Source organism: Arachis ipaensis, chromosome B6 (genome assembly GCF_059453495.1).
Source record: "Arachis ipaensis isolate K30076 ecotype BB chromosome B6, ASM5945349v1, whole genome shotgun sequence".
In the NCBI taxonomy this organism is placed as follows: domain Eukaryota; kingdom Viridiplantae; phylum Streptophyta; class Magnoliopsida; order Fabales; family Fabaceae; genus Arachis; species Arachis ipaensis.
The window spans coordinates 69,585,386-69,599,134 of record NC_142441.1 but is presented as its reverse complement, the minus strand read 5'-3'; the positions used below and the strand labels follow the sequence as shown (position 1 = coordinate 69,599,134).

Genomic DNA, 13,749 nt, shown 5'->3' with positions numbered 1-13,749 from the left:
GCTGTGCCAGGAGGATATGAGCGAGATCGAGTTGCGCCAAAGTGCTACTGCGGCGTCTATGCCATTATGTACAAGTCAAGAACGACTAGTAACCCTAATAGAGTGTTTCTCGGGTGTCCATTCTTCAAGGTAAGTGACCGATTTTTCAATAGTTGGATTAGACTGTACTGGGTGTTAATGGGTGATTCACTGAAATTTTTTTCCAGGCTAAAGAACCGTACTGCCGGTACTTTGGCTGGCTGGATGAACATTTGAAAAAGATTAGAACCGTAGAGCCTGAAGCATTGGGTGCTGTGGATGAAGCTGAGGGAGTAAACGTTGAAGAACAGCTGTTTCGAAATCAGGATATGGAGAAAAAAAATAGAAGAGTTGGAGAGGAAGCTGTTGTCTATTGAAAGCAAAAAAAAACATGAGTTTGTGGCATATTACTGTGATTGGTGTAGTAGTTGTTGTTGTTGCTGTATGTATCTTGAAGGTGTAAAGATGACTGATGTACATGGAATTGGTTGTAATGGAAATTGCCATTGCTGGATTTTTAATGAAAAGTATATTAGTGGACTGAATCCTTTTTTTTTTCATAGTTAGAACAGCTAAACATTATTGCAAGCATTATATAAGATAGTAATTTTAGATAGATTGTAACCAAAACGTTACATGACAATATATCTGGTTTAATCCAAAACATAGCTAAACAGCATGAGTTAACCACAAAATATAAAAATATCTGGTTGGCATGTAAACAAGTTTGCCAAGATATGAAAGATATAAAGCATTGTCTAAGTCATGGTAACAACTAGCAAAAAAAAAAAAAAAACAGAAATCATGCAACTGTGTTCACTTCTTCTGAAGCTTGAGAATTCTCTTTGTGGTACTACTAGCTGCTTTCAAGGTCTCCTGCGAGGGTCCCGTATTGGTGCTTTTGCCTTGAGTTTGTTGTATGTGTGGTGGTGGATTTGCACTTGTTGGGAGCCGAACAATTGGTTGCTTGGGTCTGAATTTAGGGGCAGCAGTATTGGAGTTTGGTTGGTCCACTCTTGGCAGCTGGGATGGAGGCCTAAATGGAGTCTGTGCTAGAGCAGATGGTTGGCCCATAAATGGTGCAGCAATTGATGCAGACCCAGATGCTTTCCCAGCACTAGGTTCAGCCAATTTTTCACTCTGTGATTCATTTTGACCATATGTAACATCAATGTAACCAAATGGGGTAATTAGTGCTTAAGGTAACCAATTTTTTATCACTGACTAATTTTAAAAAGTACAAAATGGTCCTAAAGCATTATTGGTGCTGGCTTACCTCTGGTTGAGGGGCTGATTATGAAAGGGAAAGCAGAACCAGAACTTGTGAGTTGTCAACTGTCTTCTTGGGTTTTTTCTTCTTTGATTTCTAGTTGGGGTTGCTTGGAACTCCTTTACAAGTTTTATAGTTATGCCCTTTCTCGTTGCACTTGCTACATGTAAGCTGAAAACTTCTTTTCAGCTTGTCCCCCTGAATATGAGTCTCAGCAGGGTCCTTGTTGCAGTTATGCACATTTGGCCTCCCAATAGGCCGCTTGATAGGTGGCGTGGCAGGCCTCAGCTGGTCAGTGGCAGTTCAGAATTCTTCACTAGGAATGGGCTTGATGCAATGTGCATATGTCTTGTGAATGGACTCCATACACAACCAGGAATGCACATAATCCTCAACCTGGTCATGCCTCTTTCTGATTACAGCAATAGCATGTATGCATGGCATGCCTGCATAACCAATGCAACTTACATGTAAACCAGCATTGAAAACATGAAAACATAATCTTTGGTCTTCTTTCTGGTAACCTCAAACCTTTTTCTTTCATTGTTTCCCACCCACTCAGCAATCTACCTATTGCTCGATTTTATCTTCATCTGCAACCTTTTCTCCTGAACTGGTGCTAGCTTTCCACTGTGGTGTTCTTACAATCTAATATGCTTGGTCACCCTCCTCATTAAATAGCACCTAATCTCCTCACACATTGTCAACACAGGTTTAACTCTGCACTTCACTACCTTTGTATTGAAAACTTCGCACATGTTATTACTCAGGTTATCAACCTTGAGTCCATGACTAAAAAATGCTTTAACCCAAGTGGCAGGTTTAAATTTCATCAAATATTCCCATGCCGCCTTGTTAATCCCCTTCAGCTTATTCATTTTCTCCTTGAATTCTGGTTCAGTTGTATACCTAGCACATTCCCACACAATGTCTCTAATGTGCATGTCTTTGAACCGATTAATAAAGTTCTTCCATATATGCATGACACAGTTTCTATGATGTGCCCTTGGCATTACCTCTTTTAATGTTGGTAGAAGGCCCTAGTCAAATACATTTTTGGAAACACATTATAGGCAACCCTAATAAACCCAACAAATAAACACATTACATGCTATCCTAATAAACACCAACAAATAAACACATTACATGCTACCCTAATAAACACATAATATTGTCATTTCATTTGCATAACCAATAAACTGCTACTCTAATAAACCCAAAAAAATGAAAGTAAGAGTCTGACCTTTTGCTGGTCAGACATAAAGTTCCAACCAAATTGGGAAGCATCACCCAGATCTTCCTGAAGTAGTGTGAGGAACCATTTCCATGATTCCTTGGTCTCAGATCTTACAACAGCAAATGCCACTACATAGAATTGGTTGTTGGCATCCTGTGCCACTGCTGACAGTAACTGGCCTCCATGGTATGTCTTAAGAAAGGCTCCGTCTAGATGGATGAAAGGTCTACATCCACTCTTGAAGCCTTGCTTACAGCCCTCGAAGTAGATATATATCTTGTTAAAGACAGGGAGGGACTGAGGGATAGGCTTCACATCAATTCTTGCTGTCGACCCGGGATTACTCTTGATTATCTCCATCCCATAGTCCCTGAGCTTTTCATACTGTTCTTTTTCGTTTCCTACTAGCCTTTCCTTGGCTTCTTTCACTGCCCTATATACCATCTTCGGATGCACCACTAAGTTAAACTCTTTTCTGAGGAAATCAATTGCCTCATTAGTTGTCATATGAGGTTGACTTCCCATTCTCTTCTCCACTTTCTTACTGATCCAGTGTTGATCAGCAGCATTGCTACCCAAATCTCTTGCGCATGTGTGCTCGGACTTGTAATTCTTAACCTGGAAGCATAATAGTGTCTTGTTGTAGGATAGATGTGTCAGCCATGGACAGCTTTCACCCCTGCAGGCAACTCTCACTATTTCCTTATCATTTTTTATCCACAACAGTTCCCTCCCTTCAGATATGAACATATCTCTGACAACTTCTTTGAAGCCATCTATGGTTGCAAACTTGGTACCCACCTCAAATCTCCCCTCTCCAAACCCATACTCCTCATTAAACACTGGTAATTCATGCTTGTCTCTCTCATCCTCTGAAGATACTGGTGTGTGAAGATCCTCAAATTCATACTCATAAATAGGGTCATCATCATCTGACCCTCCTCATTCACATAGAGGCCGATTGGAGGCCTCTCATTGGGCTGCACAGATGGGACATCTTCTTCAGCATGCACAGAAGCACCAGTTCTTTGGAACTTGACATTAGGACCACTTTCTTTGGACTTGGCAATAGGCCTGGTTCTTTTGGGCTTCCCACTAGGCCCAGTTTCTTTGGGCTTGGCAGCTGGCCTGGTACCTTTGCTATCAGGTCCACTTGCAGTCCTTGGTCCAGCTCTTCTCTTGCTTCCACTTGACTCTGTCCCTGGCCCTTCCTTGACAGTGACCTTATTTTTTGGCAGCACTTTCTCCTTTCCTTTCAGAGTTCTTCTTTTCTTCATACCATCATTCTCCTCATCACAGCTAGAAGAGTCATCATCAGAACTAGTTCCAGCGACATTCGGAGGAGGTTTATACAACTCATCCTCTCCACTACCATTTCCATCCCCTTCTGTGGATGGTGATGACTGAAGCTCCCTCATGATACTGTCAACATCAACGGAATCATCAAATTCTTTCGTCCCCTGTTCTGCAGCAGCATCTTCTTCCACAATCTGTGGCTCATCAACAGGGTAATCGAAATAAATGTAGAACTTGTTTGTAGTTGAATTCCTCAGCTTGTTCTCTCGCATTTCATTGATTCCTGCATCCGCTTTTAGAATGTGTAGTCCAGACTTAATGTCATTGTTTATTGGGTCATACCAATACACTGCCATGTATGTTGCATAGCCCAAACTCTTGAATAGTATAACTAAATCCCTAAAATTTACAAAGTCCAAATTCTTTTTCGTTTTTTTTTTAATGATAGGATAGGTTACTTGTTTTTGTTAACGAAGTAAAGAAATAAATTCATTTTAATGAAACAATGTTTTAAAGTAAACTTTTTTTCCTTTTGTTTTCTTAACTAATGTCTAATGATAAAAGATAAGGATTTGGATTCTCTAAATTTTGATGCGTGTCTCTTTACTCTCTCTCTCTTTCTGAAATCTTCGTTGAGAATGGCCCATCAGCACTGCAGATCCAAACACACACTTCTTTTTGCTTTTCAATGGAATCTCAGAATGAAAAAGATCACTTTTTGATTGCTCAGCTCTTCTGGGTCGCTTTGATTTTCTTCTTGCTGCATTAATGGTTCTCTCTCTCTATTCTTCTTCTTCTTCTTCTTCTGTAACGTGGCAAGTTTCCATTCTTACAATGGTTGAATTCCACCATTACTTTGGGAATTTGGACTGAACATGTTTTCCTTCATCACTCATCAGGGATGAGTTCATTTTCACCAATAGTTTTTTGGTCAAAATTTTCATTTTTCTGATGATCAGTCTTTGTAGTTTCAGTTTCTCAGGTTTCACGAATTCTTCTTTCATAAACTTTGTAATATCATAAACTTTATTCTATTTTCCTTCATTTCTCTTGGCTTTATGTTGAGTTTGGTGCATTTGATACTATTTTGTCTTTGGAATCTGATTCTGACTGGCATTTTAGCATAAGGACTAATTCTATCCAAATTCTTCACCTTCCCTCTTTTTCCTTCTTTTTTTTTTTCCTTTTTAAAATTTCATTTTTGTTATCAGTGACCATCACCTAGACTAGTGCATGCATAGTACTTAAGACTTCCATGCTCATTCTGATTGCTGAGAAAATTCCTGTAGTTTATGCTGTGCTATGTTCTCCATTAGTAGCTGGTCTTTGTGAACTTCATATTGAAACTGAAATGCACATGCAAGGTTATTTGGCATTCCTATCTATTGTTTATATCAAAGACATTCATGCAAATCAGTATGTGTTTGTCTTATTTTGTTAGGCAATCACATCACATCTTTTATATGTAGAACTAAAATTCAGTTTTTATCATATCACATTCCTTTCTGGACACATACTGCATAATTAGATTGAATGATTTTGGTTTTTATTTCAGGTTCTTGTTGTTTAGTTGAAACTGCTGCATCTTCATTCATGGCATTAATGGGCATGGGTGCAAATATGCAATACAATGACCATTTCCCGGGACATTACTCCATGAAGGGCCTCATCTTTGGTGCCGAAGGAAGCTCATGGACTTCATCAAACAAGGGACTTCTATAGCAGACAATTCTCGAGTATGATGCTATATTTAGGGACCAAGTATGTCAGCTTCTTGTTTTATCAGAGAATTATTCAATGCATTCTTTTAGGATTCAAATGTAGTTTCTAGAGAAGCAGCATATAAAGTAGATTTTGAGTTACTTCACTGTTTGTAAATGAATTAAACGTTTTAGAAAGATGCTATCACATTTGTTAAAGTAATGTATTCAAACGTAAAAGGTGACAAGAAAATAGGAATCTTAGCCAGTCCATCAGAGGAACAATTTACTATTAATACTATTTCCATTCTTATTACATCCAAAATAATGCATACTTTTCTTGATACTTATAATACTTTTTTTTTTTTACTATTATTCTTATGTATCGTATTCTTATTTTTGCCTTATTCAGATTCATGAGCTGCACCAAATTTACCAGAAACAGAGGGAATTGATGGATGAAGTTAAAAGGAACGAGTTATGTAAACATAATTTACGGTTGGAGACATAATGGTCAAGTTCCTCTCTGTGTTATTCATCAAACTTGCCTTTGTTGGCTGGTCAATCATCTGTTTTAATTGTGGAACGCATCGAGTCACTAATGGCTTTGGCACAAGAAAAGAACAGGCAAAGATGTCCTGCTTCTGAAACTACTCCAACTGTAATCAAAGATCTCTTAAAAGATTCTGAATTATCACAGTCCACTTACAGAAAAGTTGGTAACAAAATTTTGGATCTCCAACTTCCAGCTGAAGAGTACATTGATAGTGAAGGCGATTCTTCCGAAAGTGAAAAGAGTACAGCTTTTACTTTAAATGGAACTTCTCAGGTTGTGTGTAACGGTTTAGCCGACTTAAATGTACCTTTTAATCTCAAGGAAGAGACGGGTGCGGAGTCTGATGATTTGCAGCCCAGAATTCATCATGGAAGCTCCCTTGTTTGTGATATATCAAGAGCAAGAAAATCAGGCTGGCATAATTTTCCCAATGATGCTATACAGAATTTGAACAAAAGAAAGTATCTTGAAGATTCCTCAGATGATCCAATGCCAAAGCCAGGGAAGAAACTCGTACCGATGTCCTCAAGTAATATTGCTGGTGAGAATTTGTCTTCAAGTTTGAATTGAAGTTATAATAAATGCATTTTTTGAACAAATGGTGATAATGAATTTGCCATTTTTCAGGGCAAAATGGCAGGGTCTTGAATTCCCAAGCCGGATTTAGTGATACCGACAGGCAATCTGTTCCAGTTGAATCATTGAGTCAGAAACTTGAGCAAGTTAACATTTTTGCATGTTTGCAAAACTATCTTCTCCGCAACGGCTTTTGCTTTAGCGCCAAGTCATTTAATCAACTATCAATCGATACTGATGATCTAAGCAGCTGCAACAACCATGGTTCATCATCGGCTAGCCATGAGCTTAGGGAGTGTGTTCAGGTCTCTGAAGATGTGTTCAATCCCAAGAACATAAACCTGAATACCATGCCTGGTTATTCCGATACAATAACAGCATTTCAAAGCATTCATAATTCAAGGGAAGAAGATAAATTTGAGTGTTCAAGATTTCCTTGGCTTAAAGAAAAGCCGGCACCCCAAGGAAAACTCAATGAAGAGGGTAAATCTTCAACACATGTAAGAAGCAACACTCTTGCATTTGACATTAATGGAAATACTGATGCTTCCAAAATTCTGTGTGTTGAAGAAACTCTGAATATATCAAAAAATTCACATGTAAATCATATTCTTGACAAGGGGGAACAGGTCCGTGCTGGTGAAAAGTTCTTGGAGAATGAGAAGACGATGCATGAATGCTTGATCCGCGTCATTGACCTGAATTCATGCACGAATGAGGATGAGAATACGCCAATGGATATCGATCTTCAGGCCCCTACGAGTCCAGAAAATAAGGAAAGTTCTCCACCAAGAGGAGAATCCGATGAAGCCCAAGAGGAGCAAGCCAGAATGGCAGCAGAGGCTTTGGTTTCGATATTCGAGGTGGCGGTCCATAATGGTCTCCAAATGACAACATGTTCACCATTAGAATCTTCCATGAGTAGCCCTCTTCACTGGTTTTCTGGGATTGTTTCTGCAATAGTGGATCATTCAGAGAGTGAGGTTAACTTGGAGCAGCATCTGCCTACTGATTTTGATTACTTTGAGTTCATGACTTTAAATTTGACCGAGACAACAGTCCTAGATTGCTTCTATAAGAGCAATGGCCAATCCAAGCAAGGAGGCGAAGGGTCTACCTCACTGACTCGGTCGAATAGGCCCCGGAGGGGGAAGGACTTCCAGAATGAGACTCTACCAAGTCTTGCTTGTTTGTCAAGGCACGAGGTGACCAAAGATCTTAAGACCATAGGAAGTCTAGTTAAAGCCGCCACGGCTCGTACTACTCGCTCGACAGATGGCTGCGCAAGAAGCGCAGGTAAAAATGCACCGGCCAAGGCGAGGAGAAGGCCATGTAAATCAGCTTCTAACATTACAGACTTACTGAAAAGAGGCCTAATTAGTTGGCAAAAAATATGTAGAAAGAAAAGGAGCCAAAGATTTCCAGTCAGTAATCTCCAGCTTATTTTTAAATCAAGTACATAACTAACTGATCCGCCTTTGAAACTATGTAATTTATACTCATTTTGTCTCGTAAAATGAGTGAAAGACATGCAGAAATGCATGTCAACTAAATTTACGAGACAAAATGAGTTCAGAAAACATTTCAGAAGGGATCTTTTTGTAAATATTTTCAGCTTTATATAGACTATAACATATAACTATATAAGTAATCATTTTGATTTTTGTGTATATCCTAATTTGTCCTTGGAATCAGATCCTGCCTTCTTTATTTGATTTTGTGGACTTTGATTTTATAAAGCTAATTTAATATTTATTGTTATTTAAACCATTATACAAAACCTCAAATAAATTTAGAAAAAATGACCACAATCGTTCTTAATTAATTTATCTTAATGGGATGATTGATTGATTAAGGCTAAGTTATGAGAGTCAAAAAGTGCAAAGCGCCGAAACGCGTGTGCAGGGAGTTGAGTTCATCGCAGTGATGAGCTTCATCTTCGATTCGTCAATCAGATTCGAATTCCAAAGCATATTCTTACCTGCATATTGCATAGGTTAGTGAGCTTTTTCTTTTTCTTTAAGCTTTCCGCACTTACGATGATTCATGCGTGTTTGTCTCCCCTACCTGTTCGATGAAATTCCTCATTCACACTCTGCATCACCAACTTCTATGCATTCCAAAATCTCACCACAAATGATTAACAAGTAACAAATTCGTCTCTTACCAGATATTAAAATAATAGATATATTACTATTAGTTCATGTTAATAGATTGAGCTGAATCGATTAATTACTGTTAATACTATATTATTGCTAATGTTCACATGAATTTTGTAATCTTTGAAGCTACCAATTGTATTTTACAGTAAGATTATAACACACTTGATTTTCATTTAGCTTTCTTAGCTTTGCTACAATTTTTCATAATCCAAAATCCAGATCCCTCAGCTCTCTTTTGAGGTGGACCTAATTAAATTACTAACACTCATTATTGTACTGCTGACTATGTATAACTGCAACAAAATTACAAACATACATCAATAAGATTCTCTCTTACTAACTTGTCTCAAGACTAGATATATTTATTTATACATATAATTTGATGATTGAAGCTTCTAATTCATTCATTGATGTCCCCCTTCAACCTTACAAATTAAAGTGGAAATCAACATAACTGAATAATAACTTGGAGTGGGAACGAATAAAATATTTTTTAGATATGCTCTTTACAGAGAAGAATCTTGAAGCCCAAGTTGAGTGAAGTGAGGACTTTGAAGGGCCTCTTGGAGCTTCTCATTATCATCCCAAGAATCTCTATATGTCTCTAAGTTGGCAAAGGAATTAAGTATGGCTGAAAGGCAAAGCTCTTTTCTCCATTCTTCTAGAGGTGGCAATCCTGCACGCTCTCCATATTTGACACAATACTGGAATTGCAATGCAATCAAAAGAAGGAAATAAATAAATATGGAAGGATACACAATTATCTAAGAGAGAGTGACTTTTAATAAAGACAACAGAAGGGTGTTTTTTTTTTTAAAAATTTTATTTTCTATTATTATACCTCAAAATCTGCAATGTCATGGGTGCAATGTTTAGGTATGCCTGCTACTTCTCTTGAGTGGTAGAACTCCTTGATGGATTTCATCATGTCCTCCCATGATGGCAATACCTTTCTCCCAGAAAGCACTTGTGCTATCCATATTGCTTGTGATTCAAAGAAAGGGAACCCTATGATCTGTGAACAAAGTCCATCAATGCTTATTGTACACGTGGCTAAAAATTATGTTTAACTGCACCATTTGCTTAGCATTATTTGGTGAAATATACCATTGCAAAATTATGTATATCTGTGTGAAATGAAAAATTTGATGTAAAACTAATGCAAATTGTTGAGCTCAGGGTAATTTATTTACCTTTCTAGGGATGCCTATAAAGGACAGTGATGGAGCAAGAGATGGGGGGAAAGTGTGCTCATACAAAGGCCCCACTCTGTCATCATCCACAACTACCATTCCTTTAGTGTCAAGAAAGGGGAACGCATAGGAGTACCTACACATAATTAATTGAATTTGAAATCTTTCAATTATTAGAATTAATCACTACTAGTTTACTCTAAAAGGGACACAGGGCAATGTTTGGGCACATAGGCCCCACATTATAATCTTTGAGCCTAAGATCATATAATTATCCAATCATAATATCTTTTTTTTTACCATAAGTTAGTGAAATTCATGAGATTGATTAATGATATAGATTACATATTTTTGTCACTGCTAAGTGTGTAGGCAATTAATGAAAGTTGTGTCTTTTTACCCTGTGCAGTACAAAATGGTGTCTGCAGAAATAGAGGAACCATCTACAAATGTGACCTTTCCATCCTCATGAAGTGTGTCTATCTGCACAAGGTACCATATATACTATGAAACTACCGAATATTGTAGTGAATTAACTACCTTCTTCTTTATGGGTTTAGTACTTGAAAAAGAACAAGAAGTTTGAACCTGTGGATGAAGGTGAAAGTTCTCATGTTTTGATATAACTTTAGATAAACCCTCAGTGATATTAAGAGATCTTGAACTCATGTGGACTTCCTTTGCTACTTTCACAAGCTCTAGCGATATATCTTGCCCACTTAAGGAATTTCCAACAACCACCACAATCTGTTCAATGAAGATTTGCCTCTATGTTTGAAAATGTTTTAATTTAAATCTCTAAACTTCATACTTCATACTCTTTGGAAATTAGTACACAAATAGAGATTGAAGGTTTCATATATATATAGTACCTCATTGCAGAGTGGTTCTGGGGATCTGTAAACGTGACTATGCATTTGTTTTCTGATCCATGTATCCATTCCTGAGCATGGGAGAGAATGTTATAAGAAAATGTGTCATGCATGATCATACCATATTCTTATTGTGTCTGTGTGAATCAGAGACAGAGAGATCTAGAAATGAATAGAATTGATAAACCTACCTTTAATGGAGGGCAATTTAGGCTGAGAGTAATGACCAGTGGCTACAACCACTGCATCAAACACCTCTTCCACCACCTTCTCACTCTTCTTCTCTACGCTTCTAACAACCCATTTCAAATCATTATTACTATAGGCACCATAATCCAACATCCCCACATAATCCACCCTTGTGTTGAATCTTATCATCTCTCTCAACCCAAACCATTCACAGAAGTCCTTTAGGTAATTAAGGAGCTCTGTGTGGCTTGGGAACCTCCTCATGTCCCTACCTTTCTTCACCATAAATGGGAAATCAGTGAACCCCATGATCTCCCTTGGAGATGTGAGCCTTAATGATTCATAGATACTACTATGCACCTTTAGAAAAGGATTTCTTCCTAAAGGATCCTCCCCTACCACATTTGGTTCATATAACCATTGCCCTCCTATCTCATGATTCTGCTCTAACACAACCACCCTGTGACCTTCTTTTCTCAGCTCCCTGGCTGCCACTAGCCCTGATGGTCCAGCTCCAATCACACACACATTCTTGGATTTGTAATTTTTCTCAGAAACCATTGTAACTAGAAGGGTTTAATTTGTTGTAGATAGAAGGTGATGATGGGAATGCAAATATGAGAGTGGGTTTATTGTATGTGTGGAGATGAGTTGGGAGTAATGGTGGGTTTTTATAGTTAAATATGGTTTCACGTAGCCAAAAAAAAAAAAGGAAAAAAAATAAGACCATAATTTGTGGTATAGTGATGGTTTGTTGTCTAGGAGACACACGTGATGATTTGAAATCAATAATACTTTGAAGTATGTCCACTTTTCATGCTTGGACTTCTTATCTTTACGTTGAATACTTCTCATTATATAGCTTTATTACCACATTGATTTACTCACATAATCAATTGATAAAAGTTTAAGTTATAAGTTACAACCTTTTATCAGTCTTCACTGCTACTTTAATTACTTTTTCTCTCTTCATCTCTCTCTCTCTCTCTCTCTCTCTTTCGTTTTGTATGGTCTATATGGACCAAGCATTCTGCTCTGCATTGCACTGCATGCATGTGTTTGGTACCCGGTATAATGATGATGATGATATTTTCATTCACATGGCCTAACTATGTGACAAATGAATCATCACCATGAATACTTTCTTGGACCTTAGCTTATGGCAATGGTGTTACTATTCTTTTCTGTTTCCTTGAGCATCAAACTTTCGATGAGGGCCAGCTTGATAATCACTCATCATCAGAGAGAATTTCGGAGTATATATTTAATTACTTAACATGGCCCTCATGCACGTACGAGACTTAATTTCTTTATTTAGCAGGAGGGGAAGATTATATTATTGTGTGAAATTTTATAGTAGTGTTTGAATTGTAAAAGATGGTATAATACGCCATTTTATTTAGAAGCTAAAATAATTCGCTCGTTTGATAACAAAATTCAAACAAAAATCATGGTTGCCTAGTAGTTTTCATTTTTTCAACGTGCGGAATCTTTTTTTTTTTTTTTCAAGTTTTATAGTTTATGATGAGTGTCGGTTGATTGTATTATTTTGTCGTATTATTTTGTTATGTCCCAATATGCTGACATTCTTCAAGTTTTTCGTAATATTAAAAAGAGTAAATAGTTAAATTTGTCTATAAAAAATTATTTATCTTTTAAATTGATTTTTAAATTTTTTTAATTAAATTTGTTATTAAAAATTTTTAAATTGATCACATTAATCTTTCTGTAATTTTCACTTTTGATAGCGTCAGAATTTGTTGATATGTTATCATAAGTGATACAATAATACTCATCTGATCGTTCTAATTGGCTACTAATATAATAAGTTTACGAAATTAAATCAAATTAATTCCAATTTAAGGGATTTTAATTTGTCAAAGTCCTCTTCAATTTGGGTTATTTGTTCTAATTTCGTCAACTTATCATATTAGGACTGCCAGGTATATAGTTTAGTCAATATGGCATCACTTAACATGTGACAAGTAAATTTTGATATTGTCAGCCACGAAAGTGATGGAAGGATAAATATGACTAACTTAAAATCTTTAAAAGATGAATTTGATACAAAAAAAAAAAAAAAAACTTTCTAGGACCAACTTGAAGAATAGGTGATTTTTTAGGAACCAATTTGATGGTTTACTCATATTAAAAAGGATAATGATATTGGCATTTCTATTGTTGATCAAAAATGCTATTTGTACACCAAAATCAATTACTAATATATTTGTGTATAAATACATTTGTTGTTCAATTTATTTTCAATGTATATTTATATTTTAATATATATTTTATATTAGTGTTTGATTTTGATAGTTGATTTTGATGTAAAACTTATAATGCTTTTGGAAAGCTTCATAAACTACTTTTTGGACTTTTGATATATGAAAAGTCACAGTAATGTTGTTTGGTACAAACTTACAGTCTTTTAAATATTCTTTTAACTTCTCAAACAAGAGTTTATGAAGAAGTAAAAAAAATTGACTTTTCTCATTTTCAAAAGTTATGTTATCACTCTTATTTATTAAAACAACTTTAAAATAAGTACTTATATATTAAAAATTTAAATACAAAATAATTTATTTATAAGCTGTTTTTAATATAAATCTTTATATTTTAAACTCTTTTTTAAAAAAACTTAATTAAATTATTTTTCCAAACTGTATGATTAATTTTTGAT

At 36.3% G+C, this 13,749-nt stretch overlaps 2 protein-coding genes and 1 pseudogene across 5 annotated transcripts; 1 reads left to right on the top strand and 2 right to left on the bottom strand.

The window, feature by feature from the left end:
- Positions 1–834: 834 nt before the first annotated feature.
- Positions 835–3,802, bottom strand: LOC148561232 (uncharacterized; annotated as a pseudogene).
- Positions 3,803–4,366: 564 nt separating this feature from the next.
- LOC148561231 (uncharacterized) lies at positions 4,367–8,321 on the top strand. Of its 3 annotated transcripts, none has more exons than XM_088491779.1 (4): positions 4,367–4,592; positions 5,377–5,582; positions 5,934–6,618; positions 6,705–8,321. In XM_088491779.1, the coding sequence occupies exons 3-4, from the start codon at positions 6,123–6,125 to the stop codon at positions 8,114–8,116; spliced, it is 1,908 nt and encodes a 635-aa protein (XP_088347905.1). In that variant the 5' UTR covers positions 4,367–4,592; positions 5,377–5,582; positions 5,934–6,122; the 3' UTR covers positions 8,117–8,321. The 3 variants fall into 3 exon arrangements, with proteins under 3 accessions (XP_088347905.1, XP_088347906.1, XP_088347907.1); XM_088491780.1 differs by having other exon boundaries at positions 4,367–4,636; XM_088491781.1 differs by having other exon boundaries at positions 4,367–5,557.
- A 624-nt stretch (positions 8,322–8,945) lies between these two features.
- On the bottom strand, positions 8,946–11,630 carry LOC148561230 (flavin-containing monooxygenase FMO GS-OX-like 9). Of its 2 annotated transcripts, none has more exons than XM_088491777.1 (7): positions 11,072–11,630; positions 10,881–10,951; positions 10,597–10,776; positions 10,409–10,491; positions 10,009–10,144; positions 9,657–9,830; positions 8,946–9,519 (listed from the first exon to the last, which is right to left on the bottom strand). In XM_088491777.1, the coding sequence occupies exons 1-7, from the start codon at positions 11,628–11,630 to the stop codon at positions 9,322–9,324; spliced, it is 1,401 nt and encodes a 466-aa protein (XP_088347903.1). In that variant the 3' UTR covers positions 8,946–9,321. The 2 variants fall into 2 exon arrangements, with proteins under 2 accessions (XP_088347903.1, XP_088347904.1); XM_088491778.1 differs by having other exon boundaries at positions 10,597–10,755.
- Positions 11,631–13,749: the final 2,119 nt, after the last annotated feature.

Coding starts and splice junctions, on each gene's coding strand:
- LOC148561231 (XM_088491779.1), top strand. CDS start 6,123: ATGGCTTTGGCACAAGAAAAGAACAGGCAAAGATGTCCTGCTTCTGAA. Junction 6,619..6,704: donor GTCCTCAAGTAATATTGCTG/GTGAGAATTTGT, acceptor GCCATTTTTCAG/GGCAAAATGGCAGGGTCTTG.
- LOC148561230 (XM_088491777.1), bottom strand. CDS start 11,630: ATGGTTTCTGAGAAAAATTACAAATCCAAGAATGTGTGTGTGATTGGA. Junction 10,777..10,880: donor CAGAACCACTCTGCAATGAG/GTACTATATATA, acceptor TTTCAAACATAG/AGGCAAATCTTCATTGAACA. Junction 10,492..10,596: donor ACTTTCACCTTCATCCACAG/GTTCAAACTTCT, acceptor TACCTTGTGCAG/ATAGACACACTTCATGAGGA.